This window comes from Furipterus horrens, unplaced genomic scaffold (assembly GCF_987537825.1).
Source record: "Furipterus horrens unplaced genomic scaffold, mFurHor1.1.pri manual_scaffold_7, whole genome shotgun sequence".
NCBI lineage: Eukaryota > Metazoa > Chordata > Mammalia > Chiroptera > Furipteridae > Furipterus > Furipterus horrens.
The window spans coordinates 14009769-14022549 of record NW_028327177.1 but is presented as its reverse complement, the minus strand read 5'-3'; the positions used below and the strand labels follow the sequence as shown (position 1 = coordinate 14022549).

The 12781-nt window shown below is 42.2% G+C and overlaps 1 protein-coding gene across 2 annotated transcripts in view; it reads right to left on the bottom strand.

The window, feature by feature from the left end:
* The window catches only part of SAMD12 (sterile alpha motif domain containing 12), a 323498-nt gene that overhangs the window by 176485 nt on the left and 134232 nt on the right, over positions 1–12781 (bottom strand). For both annotated transcript variants that reach the window (XM_090283426.1, XM_090283427.1), the window contains exon 3: positions 9914–10043. In XM_090283426.1, the coding sequence (XP_090139552.1) occupies positions 9914–10043 (130 nt within the window). The remainder of the gene's footprint in view (positions 1–9913; positions 10044–12781) is intronic.

The following is a 12781-nucleotide window of genomic DNA, read 5'->3' as shown; positions in this document are numbered from 1 at the left end:
AGATCTGCCAACACCTGGATTAGACGAATTCTTTCCCTGATACTGGATTATCTATCTATTTCAATTTACTGGCTCTGTGAGCTTGAGGAAGTCATAACCTTTGTATCTCAGTTTCTCCACATATACAGAAAAGGATAATGCATCTTAGGACTGTGAATCATGAGTACTTAATATGGTGCCTCATCAGGAAACATCAGGAAACTCTCAAAAACATTATCCTACTTCTTATCTACCTCCTTTATACAAGATACATCATTCCACTACTGTGTGAAACCTAATGAAATAGCCATTTCTGTTGGTCAAAACTGTTCAGTAGGAGCAATTTCATACTTTAGCCACTCACTGCTCTTGCTTCTTCTGGATAAATTCTAATCTCTGACATAGTGCCGGTGTCATTAGGTAGTTTTAGGTTAGCCCATCTGCCACGAAGGGCAGAGAAGGATCCAGGCATTTGGAAGTCTGTAGTACGCGTTGTTACTTGTGAAACACAGGCACTCTGGCACTACAAGTACCGACAGTGTGACAGATTCTGTGCTCCTGCTCTGCTGCCATAAACAGAAGTTTTTCAGATGAGCGATATTCTTTCCTCCCTACAAAGTAACACCTGTCTCTCAACGCTCAGTGGGCCTAGCAAGCTGGCACAACACTACAGCAATCACTCTTGGCACTGATCAGAGATCCAGACACAACCCTCCAGAACATCCCTAGGAGACCTTCCTGAAGGGAATAAGGGACTCCAGATCCCACAAAATTTCAAGTGTGTCATTTGAGTACACTTAGAGATGGCATGGTACAGTCTCTTAGTACAGTTCCCAAATAGGGGTTTTTAAAAAAAAGTAAAACGGGCTTCTCCACGAATGAGATAGGAAGACAAACATGAACATCAATGGAATATAATTTTATAAGACACTGCAGATAGGAAAGTATAGGATAAGTTCATGAAAAGGAGGCAAATCAGGAAATGGAAGGACTGACTAATGGGAGAATTCTTATCAACAGAAATGAAGAAAGGCTTTAAGTTCAGTGCTAAGCCTATCAAAAGAAGAACTCCATTTAATCCAATCAACACTTACTAAATTCCTATTTTATGCCAAGCACTGGGTTAACATAGCTAAGAAACAGTAAGATAAATCAGATGCTATTTCTACCTTAGAAGAGTATCTGGGCTGGTGGAAGGAAGATAAACATGTAAGCAAATAATGCTAATATAATGTGATAAGTGTTATAATATTAATTTTATGGCTGTCATTCATTCATTACAGATAATGTACAAAAGAAAAAGAAAAAAGAAAAGAGCCAGGCAAGGTAGGGAGCTAGGGAAGAGAAGCACAATTTGAGGGAGACCTTGAAAATTACCCAAAAGTTAACTAGGCAGATACTGGGACAAGAACAAGAGTGGTCTACTGCAGTGCCCGGATGGGACGGGTACGAGAGATGGCTACGAGGGATGTTTATGAGGCTTCAGACACATCACTATCTGCTCAAAAGTTAATTCCTGGTCCTGGCTGTTCATTTTTTGGCTGTGGGACCTGGGCAAAACTTTCCCTTCGGTCTTGGTTTCTCAAACTATAAAATCTATAAAAGTGGTGAGGGGAGGAGAATATCACCCAAGAGAAAATTGAATCACGTGGTCGTAGGAATCCCCCCACCTGCCTTGGTTATAATTATTCTCCAGTGGGCAGTCAGTAGGTGTTAGGAGGGGACTGCATGGGGGTGAACTGGAGCCATTTTTGTAGGTTAAAAAATATACATTTCTTCTGTTTTAGCTCTCTGATCTATGAAACAACAAATAGTTCATTCGGTGACAACTTCCATTCTTATCCCGTCAAATATCATCACTAATAGGACATAAATGCTGTATTTAGAGTATCAATAAATGTCCCCTTAGAGAAATAGTTTGCTTATGCTAGCCTATACAGTGGTGCTGTTTTGTGATGAAAATGGAAGAAATAAAAATATGTATTTTTTTTCTTAAAGTAAGATTGATTCCATTTTTAAGTCATGAGTTTTATTTTTGGTATTGTCATTAATATGCCTTTGGTTTATTAAATGATGGTGAGGGTTGTTTTTAATTTAAAAATTATTAATGCAAAAAAGACAAAGGTGGTAACTATATGTCATTTCAAACTATTTTCTGAAATTATAGTCATCTGTGAAATCTAAGTTTTGGCCGCACAGGTGTAGGCTCAGACAAGTGGCATCTCAGTAAGACAAGTACATACACTGTTCCTTTTTGTCAGTGGTAATCTTCCAAGAACAGGTAAAACTATGCCTTTCTTTGGAAAAATGTTCTGGTATCTTCAGATTATTCTTTCAGTGAAAAATGCTTAAAGTAGATTTTCAAGCTCAAATATCTATAGATAATAAATAAATATAAAACCACGTCTATCTATCCATCATCTTTATTATGAATGATCCAATAGCCAGTACGGAAAGATGTAGAACAGTTTCACTTTTTTATTTTAGAAAACAGTGTGTCATTTTAGAAAATTTGGAAAGCACTTACGTTATTAAAAATGACTTGATTGAGTTATAATTTATATACAATAAATTTCACACATTTGAAAAATAGGTGCCTTTTCACAAAGATAGAAAGCCCTTTCTTCAGGACAGAAAGCTCTTTTGCTCCTCTGGACCATAAATCTCCCGCCTACCCCCCCCCCCCCCAACTCCAAGCAACCATGGGCCTGATCGTCCCTCTACATTAACTTGGCCTGTCTTACAATTGCCTGTGACTGGAATCACACAGTATGTATTCTCTTGTTTCCAACTTCTCACTCAGCAGCATGTGCAATCCAGTCATGCCGTTGCAATGCATCAGCAGTGTGGTTCCTTTCTATCGCTGAGCAGTGGTTTTGGTGTGAGTACACTATAGTTTCTTTATTCAGTCTACTCTTGATGGACCGAGCGGTTGTTTCAAAGTGTATCTCCTCTGAGTAAAGCTCCTCTGGATATTCGTGAACTGGAATTTTTATAAACATATGTTTCCAATTCTCTTGGGTGAATACCTCAGAGTAGAAATGCGGGAACATTTAATAAGCATGTGATTAACTACAAGAAATGCAGTTTTTAAATCGGTTGGCAGTCTATCATACAACCACAATGTACAATAGATCCCGTTGCTACACCTTTTTATCAACACTTGTTATTGCCTAGCAATTGGATTTTAGCCATTCTGCTCAGGGTAAAGTGACACCTTATTGTGGTTTTATTCGCATATTCCTGATGAATTAATATTGCTGAGCATAGTTTAATGTATTTATTGGCCATTTTTAAGTCTTCCCTGTAGTGTCTGAATCTTTTGTCCGTTATTACTGGGTTGGTTTCTGTTCTAGCTCAGCAAGTCCTCAAGGCTGTATCCTCTGCATGTGCCCTACTCTCCAGATTCCAGGGTAACAATTTGCCTCGTGGAATTAATTCTTGGATGGGCCTCTCCCCCGCCAAAGAAAATCTCTACGGTCTGCCTGTGGAAGGGAACAAGGCCATGATTTCTGAAGCCAGAGGAAGGAGAAGACAGATGAAATGGAGGGTAAAACGTTTAGGGAAATCTCATCAGACAGAAGAAAGGCATCCATTAGAGATGAAGGGGAACTTGGAAGGAGGCATCGTGGGATATCCAATCAACAGTCCACTGGGATGAAGAAAGGGGGGTGGAGGGAACAGCGCTACGGCTCCGCGGAGGTCTGGCAGCAAGACAACAGACAACATGGACTTTCTCCAGCAAAGGTTTCTCGCCTGGGCACATAAACGGGACCTGGGGTGGGTTTCAGCTACACCTCAGCAGAACTTCCTAATAATGAAATGTTTTGACTATCCATCTGATGTGCCAAGCCCTACCACAGGGACTATCCCGGGAGTTGCAGGATGGGTCACTTAAAGCAGATGAAGAGGAGAAAGAAATGCTTTCTGTAGGAGGTGGTATCTGAACTGCAGGCTAAAGGCAAGTTGGGGTTATCCAGGAAAATGGGTGGGTTTGAGGATGGTGGAAAAGAGAGTGGCATTGGAGAGCCCTGCAAAGCAGACCCTCAGGCCTGCAGCTTTGAGCAAAAAGGAGTCAGAGAATGAAACACTATGAGCACCACGCTCAATTTTAGATGAAAAAACAGTTTGCTTTAAAAAGTTACAAAATGCTCATTCTAGAGATGTTCAAGCCAAGGCTGGTGGGCCATGAGGAGAAACGCTGGAGAGGATAGTTGGGGAGACATGAATTGGTGGGAAGATACCCATTTCTCCTTCTTCCTAGTCCCTTGTGGAAGGACTGCCCTGGCCCATGTTCCAGGCCCCTCTTCTGGTTCCTGTCTGATGCCTCTGGAAGCAGGAACTGGGCTTACTCAGCCCTGTCTCCTGTTCCACCCTCTGCTGTGACCTGTGTGCCTAATTTAGGGGAAAATATTCTTAGGAAATCAATTTACCTGAAGACTTAAGTGACATTCTCCCAGAGAGCTTTACCAGGGATGAAGCTGATGTTTTGATCTCCATTCATACTTCTCATGGAAAGGGGTATTTTTTAATAACTCCATAAAACCTTGGATGACACCCTAATGCGAGTCCTTTCCAGCACTCAGAAGTATACTATTCTGAATCATCCAAACAACCACATTCAGCCCCTTTGGTTTAAGAATGATGAAGAGTAGAAAAGTGACATTTGTACACATTCCCTCAAAGGGGCTTAACAACAAAGAATAAATTATGTTTCTAGAAAATTAGATTATGGAAAATGTGTGCCTGATGAGGACAGAAATTTTCCCATGCAAATATAAAAGCCTGCTTGAGGTTCAATAACAAGTGTAGAGCTGTTCATATAAAAGAGAAGTATAACAAAATACAATGATAGAGAAAAGCAGAAGATAATATCCAGAGGGAAAAACCAATAAAGACAAGAAAATGCGCAGAGGCGGCACAGTGGTGGTTAAATATACCCGCACTTTATGTGGCTAACCTGGATTCTATAAGTAATATTCTCAGAGGTATGTCACATCAAGTAATTATTCCACTTCTTTTGACACCTGTTAACGACGCACCCCACTGGTCTCCATGGGGAACGCTAACGGTAATAAAAGACAACAGAAGCGTAAAGGGGTGGAACAGCCTGGAGAAGTCCCCACTGAAGGGAACAATGTTGGCAGATAGAGCCGCAAGCTGAAGGTCTGAAAAAGAGAAAGAGGTTTCCCCTTGATTCAACAGCATAGGCAGAACCGCCAAATTTCAGGTGCTACAGCTCAGCAGGGCGTTTTCAAGGGGGGGGAAAGCGGTACCAATGGGAAGCACCTGAAGCAGAAAAAGGGCCGGAAGCATTCCTCTCTTTGGTAGGAGACAGTTGAGAAATATGACAAACGTACGTGCTAACTACTTACTCTTGTATATATCCGGACATCTAAAGGGTGCCTGCTGCTGTTCCACAAAGCAGCCAACACGGAAACCTTCTACACATTCAAACTAGCTTAAAAAAATGTTTTGTATTCTGGGCAGGTCTGAGAGCTTCCCTCCATGAAAATAAGTCTTCAGTGTTGGCAGGGGAAAGAACCCTTTATGGGTGGAGGGCTTGATGCCGAAGGAGGTGAGTTGACTTTAGGAGCCACCACAGCAGGAGTACCAGGCACAGTCAGGGTGGAAATGCCTCCAACCTGAAGAGATTCTTAACTGTGCATAAAAGAGAATCTGAAAAGCTGTCTGGGAGCTTATACCTGGCCCCGGTAAAGCATCCTCATCAGCATTCAAAGCCGGGCCTCAGAAAGCCGGGGGAGAGAAATCTTGCGAGCACAGGACAATAGACAAATTTCTTTCCTTCCAGCCTAATCTGATGATTTAAATCTGTCTACCCTCACACCTCTCGGGTGTTCTAACCATCTTATGCCTTTTTAAGAGCTCTTCTGCAGGGAGTTAACCCGAGCAGCTTCTCTTCTGATTAAACACATCTGCCACAAAACAGCAGGTACCTTCTGGACACAGTGGCATTCTCAGAACTTGTAACAGAACATTTGCAAAAAAGTTTTGCATGCTGGTGGGTTAAAACGTATCTTAAGTTTTCTTAGACTTTGGAGAAATGGGGCTAGGAGGCAGAGTTTGTTTAGGATTTAATGTCCTTAAAACAAAGGCATCAAAAAAATGTTAATATAATTAAATTACTGGCTAAAACATAAATTAAAAAATTAAACTACCAAGGTGAAAGGTTACATTTTCAAAAAAGTTCAAATCATGACTATCACCAACGCAAAAATGAGCATGTTTTTAGATTTTATTTAATTCATTAATAAGGAAATGAGGAGCTGTTACAACCAGCTCAGAGGTGGATCCAAACAGCAGACACATTTATACACCAGGAAGAGTGAAATGGATGTGTCAATGGTAGGCAAAACTCACCTTCTTCATGGTAGCTATGGAAGTCAACTGAAACTCTGTGGATAGAATTTACATGTCCACAAGAATCATTTTGGATTGCTCTCAATTAGCTACAAACTTAAGAGTTGGAAAGCTGCTCTGCAGAAACAGAACTAGCCCAAAACAGTGTGCTGTGGACAATGCACAGTTTTCCATGGAAGCACAAAATTTTACCCACACAGATCACTGACCATCATATTTATTGCTGTATTCCCAAAACCTGGTACAGGGCAGATGCTTCATAAATACTTGCTAAGTGGATAAATGTCTACTCTGCATTAAGCTAGGCCCTTCACAGGCATGATCCTATTTAATTTTCCCAGAAACATTTTAAGATAAATATTATTGTCATTTCACTGATGAGAAACTTGGGACATTGTTCAGTTAATATGTGTCCAAGGTTGGAGGTGGAGGACAAGGTGGGAGAATTTGACCCAGGCCTGAGATCAGAAAGCCCAGACTTTTTCCTTCCCTTTTAATACGTATCCTTTTTATTTACACTCATTGTGCCATTTGCCTCTAAATGAAGGGAATGTTTATATGTTACATTGATGTACCATGACTCATTGATGAGAATTATATTGGAGATCCTTGCTTTAAGGAAAATAAATGAACAGCAGTTCTTGGGACACTCTAAGCATAAATAAGAGACACATGAACATCTTTATTGCAGCCTTGCAGACAAGCATAGCATATTTACCGGCCCAGATTCTCCCCGCCCCCACTCCCTGGTAGGTGCTCCTTTCCCAATTTCCAAGACTATAAAGATAGAGGAATTTAACTCTGTTTATGTATTGTTTATGTTCATAGAAATGAGGACAGCATCTCAGAAAACAGCAGTAGCTAACATTCACTGCATGCTGACTATGGCCGTGAACTACGGTCCCAGCCACCCTCGTAGGTGGAGACTATCATCATCCCCTTTTTACAGCTGAAGAAGGATGAAGTGCATCAAGTAACCTTCACAAAACCACGCAGCGCAGAGGTAACTCTGGGCCGCTTTAACCTGTCAATTGTACACAGTGCCCTGACTGTTCCCTAAGTCACTCTGCTAGGCGGCTGAGGTGTGCTCTGTTTCCGTATCTTGATATTTTATTATAAGCCTCTTTGCTTTTGTTGATGACAGCCTCCAAGGGTACTAGGATAACTGCAAGCTGGCCTAAGCCTTGAGAGCTATTTTCTGGCTGCGTAGCACTTGTGATCATTTGGATATTTTACATTCAATCTTAGGCCAGAGAACAGAGGAAGAGAGTGAGTGTCAAAAAGGAGTGGACCTGTGTTCACCTGAAATCATTCTCTCTGATCCCTAAGTCCTCCAGTAATTCCCTGCTTTCTTTTCTTGCCAGAAAACAGGCTGCTCTTAGAATGAAGTAATAGTATGTTTTTAGACACCTTCCCATGAGTCTTGACATAAATAATAACACAATGCTGGCACGCAAAAGGTGCCAATCAATGGCTGACTTAGTTGTTCACTCACTGCATTTAATTTTCACAATGACCCTGTGAGTCAGGCATCATTATTATCTCTGTTTTGGAGATGAGGCAGTGGGGTTAAATAACATGCTCAGACTCCTTAGCCAGGATCTTGCTCAAGGTCCCAAGGAGGCTGCAGTTACCCATGCCAGCAGCGTTCCAGAGACCAGTGTGCCACCAAAAGCAAAATGACAGCTGTCTGAAACGCAGCACGTCTCCTTCCCACACGCCCTTTCCTCATGTCACTTAGCGGAAAGCCTTGGGAGGGAAGTGGCACCATTTGCTCCACAAGCATCGAAGCATGAGATCTTCATTTCCGTGGAGCAAAATGCTCATCCTCTTCAAACCATTACAAATGCTTACCCTTCCCTCAAGGGTATCTCATCATTCTCACCCCTAATGAAAGATAACACCACTCTCAAGTAAGATCATGAAACGGCTTCGCCCTCACTATCACGGGCATTAAGCAATATTAGGCAGACATTATCTGGTGAAGGCTACCATAATCAGCCAAATGGTTCCAGACTGATTGATCACTTTTGGGGGTGGAATCACTGACCTTTTGCAGGATTTTCTTATATTCTTAAGGGAGGAACTAAGAAATAAAATCTAATGCCTGGAATCTAAGCCAAATTCCAACTCTGCCCTCAGGATTTCAGAAATTTCATCCAAGTGGGCCGTTACCTCTGGTTGTGGGGAGAGAGGAAGTGAATTAAGGACTTTTTGTAATACTTAAGTTAGGAGTATTTCACGCTGTTAATTCAGCGTGAGCTACACTTGTGTGTGTTCCTTCTATATTAAAACATTAGCAACTTGGTCAGCAGGACGCTATGATAATCTAGTTTAGCATTTTTTTAAACCTCAGGGTTATTCCAAATCAAGTTTTCTACATAATTTAAATACATAAAACAGACAAAGGGGGCTGCTTTGGTTGACATACACGCAGTGACCCCAAAGAACACTCCTTGCCTCTGGGGCAGCCCCCACAGGACACACTTTGAGACCACCCATTGAGGTCGGCTCTAGGGAGGCAGGATCTGCCCCAGTTCTCAAGAGCTCCAGGGCCAAACCGTAATTGCCAAAATAAATACTTTCTGCTTAGCACGCCCTGCCCCGGAGTAATAGGAGTAAATAGAATAGAGAGAGGGGTTAGGATTTCAGGAGATAGAAAGTACAAGTTTGGAAAGAGGCTTAGCATCTAGAGCACTGAGCTGCTCAAGAGCAAGCCATTTCCCATTGGAATATCAGTTTTCTTGTAGTAAAAAGCAAGATTCTGCACTAGAATCAGGACTTTTTGACATTGCTTTTCCTCCTGAAGCGTAGTTGCGGTGATCAGAGCATATTCCTCCATCCTATCTTTGATCATGGTGTTTGCAGAGGAGGCGGAAGGGAGGCAGGCTGGCAGGTTAAGCAGACTCAGGGCGGTAGGGCTGGTGGGGTCTGGAAGAGACCCCCCTTACACTGATGGTGTCCCACAGAAGGCCTGTCCTCTCCCCCTCGCCCACCCCATTCTCCAATTGACAGACTTGACCCTTAGGGCTTTTACAGCTCATTATACCACTATAACTTTCTGCTTCCAAGTGGCTTCTTAATCACCACATATAGTTCTCAAAGCCCCTTGCTCTAAATGGAGTCTTAATTTGTGCTTTGAAGTATTGTGAATGAAGGTAACTCACTCAGAGGCAGTGAGCTAGTATTGCTATATTCCCTTCAGAATGTTCCTATTTAGAAACCTCTTCTACTTAGAATATCTACCTATTGAGCCTGTAACCAAGTTGATTTGAAAGACTTCCTCCCTTTCTTTTCTCTAGGATTGCTTTTATTCTCTCTAGACTCCCCTAACCCCTAAGCCTGATTTCCACCATGGTTCTCTATAATATCGTCTTACGCTTGTTAAGTAGCATGGCTCACACAGATCTGGAATTGATCGTCCCTTTTAAAGTAAACCCACGCCAGAGAATTTCTGCAGGAAGATGCCATCTCATTGCAAGGGTATGGGAAAGGCCGTCGCGGGGGTGGGTGGGGGGCGGGAACGGAATGTCATGGGGACTGCATACTTTACCAGTTATGTCGTGCTGTTTGAATGACTCGCTGTAGATCTGATACTGACTCGGACAGTGTTTCTTCAACCACTTGCAGACATCCTGCTGGGTCCACAGAGCCACCGGTTTCGATAGCTTCACCGTCGCCGACTACAAATAAAGAAGGAAAAGAAGGTCTGTGACTGCCAGCCCCATGCCTAGAAAGGCACTATTATTAGAAGTCCTAGAGGGCAGTAAAGGCTACAGGCTGGGTTCCCCAGGGATAGGTATCTGGTTCTTGTCCTCCTAACCTTGGCAGAGCTTCTCCGTACCCCCGAAAACCAGAAAGAAAAGCTCCAGGTGGAGAAGCCCATGAAAATGTTATCTACCCTCAAGTGATCATTTCTACTGGGAAAAATCTCCAGGAAGGAGTGTTTTCTGATGAATACTCTAACAACAAGACAATGGGCTTGCTGAGAAATTCATTAAATTTCAGGGGGAAAATAGCTACTTCCAACCAGCCTTCCTCTGTATTCTAAGACAGTGGCCATCATTTGCCCTCTGATACCTTCAGGGCCTACTACAATAACACTGGTCTTGGCAGATGCTAATAATTATTTGTAAAATGAACGTTACCAGATTCAGATACTGCATATTAAAAAGCGCAAGCTGGCCTGGGAGCTCTGGACTGAGGGTGGTTCTGTAAAGTGTAGGGACATTTGTTACGCCACAGTGGGGAAGCCGGAAGTCAATACCACCAGCACGTGGGGAATCATAATAAGATAACAGGGGTAGCAAGACCTTCTGTGAAAGCCAACCAGCCAAGGTCCTTTATTGCTCACTGGATCTTTCAAGAAGGTGTTTATAAAACCAAACCTAATAGAGGGACAAGGACCCAGTCTTTGTCAGATGGCGGGTTACAAATATATTTGTTAATTAAAAACCATCAACTGTGCTACATGCTGGTCTTCCTCATGGATCCCAGGAACTTGGTTGAATCTAGAGAAAAGCTTAGCTATCTGTAACTTTTAGCATTTGGGTATCGGTGTTTGCCAACAAAGCGGGATTATAATATTGATAGTTTCTTTAAAAGATGTTGGGAGGCACACAGATGTGGCTGCAAACATCATTGACTTTCTCACTAGGGAACGTTTACTTTCAGTTCTCTTTCAGTCCTTCCTGTTAAGTCAAGGGGAGAGCCCCAATTTTGTATGAGTGTGATTTGTCATCTTTCTAACACCTGTTAGCATGGCTTTTTTTGACAGAGAGAGGTCCCTTCAGCCTCAGCTCCTTCAACAGACAGCAGTACACTGAATGTCCAATAACTTCTGTTTTAATTTTATTATATTTAAGGGTTGCTTTTATTTTATAGCAAATAAATTATGGCAAAAATAAACCTTATTTCTGGTAGTAATATCTAGTTTGCTTTTAAATCAAACTTGAGTCAAAAACCCAGTAGGTCAATTTTAAGGGAAAAAAATCAAGGAAACAGTAATACAGATAATAAGGTAATAGTAAAAATAATGGAAGTTGCATGTAGGAGATTCAAGTTTAGAAAACACAGTGCTCGGGTGTTATTTTCATTAGTTTATTTTCAGGGGTATGATTCTTTATGTTGTCACTCACAAAATAATCTCAAACAATACTTATCACTTTTTGCTTTTTGATGTGGTAATGTTTTTCTTCCATTCCTATTAAATATGATAGCTTATACATGTAAACATATACACGCATATGTACATATATATCTATCTGCTTTTCATTTATTGTGACTGCCATTTCTCCACTGATATTTGGGGTTCGTGTTCTCTTTCCCTGAATTTCTCCAGGGTCCACGACAGTTCTGACCAATGGAGCACAGCGCAATTGATGCTAGTCACTATATGACTCCGAGGCTAGGTGATATAAAAGATACAGTTTCTGCCTGGCTCACCCTCTCTGGCACTGTTCTTTGGAACCCAGTCACCATATTGTGAGGAAGCCTAGCCCACCCGAAGAGACCATGTGCAGGAGGTTTGGCCAATCACCCCACTAAAATATCAGCTTACAGCAACCCCCAACCCCAAACCTCAGACAAATGTGTAAACAAGCTTCAGACAATTCCAGTCGCCAGCCTTTGAATCTTGCCGTGGAGGTGCCCGACACCGTGACTCAGAGACCCGCTGTCCCTGCTGAGCCCCGAGTGAGTTCCTAACCCACATAGCCCACGGGCATCATAAACAGGTGTCTTCCACCACTAAGTTTGGGGGTAATTTGTCTTGCATTCCCAGTAACTGGAACACGAAGTTATTTGCTCAGTGAGGATAGAACTGTTGGAACTGCTCTCCAGAGTGCCTTGTGTTTAATAGATGCTCTTATAGCCACAGCGAATAAGAATGAATTAATGAAATGCAACCATTCTCACTGAGTCCAGGCTCACAGACCTACTTACTATTTATTTCGCAGTGAATGTCGTCCAGCTCTTGCTGCTCTCCATCCGCTTGTGTTGAGCTCACATGGCTCCTAATCATACGTGGCCTCTTCCTTCCACCCCACCCCTGAGCCAGACAGTTGCCCTTTGCGTTCCTCATCTGGATGAGAGAGGAAGACCCCTGCCATGGATGGTACAAATGCGTGAATATTTTGCTGTTGGTTAGTCTCTCCTGTTTTGCCCATCATCACTTTGAATGATTCGGAAACTAGAATTCTGGTTCTTTTAGCTAGGAATGAACTTATTACCACGTTTCACAAGTCAGCCCTCTGAATCTGGCTCCTTCCTGCTCTAAACATTTCCTTCAGATTAGCCGAATGAGTTCATAGCTGACACATCATTACCCTGAAACCCTTTGCAAGTTCCCTGCAAGTAAAGCTAATCACATCTCTTGAAAACTCCTATAAACCAGTCACAGAAGGCTGTAAATTAGCAGGGG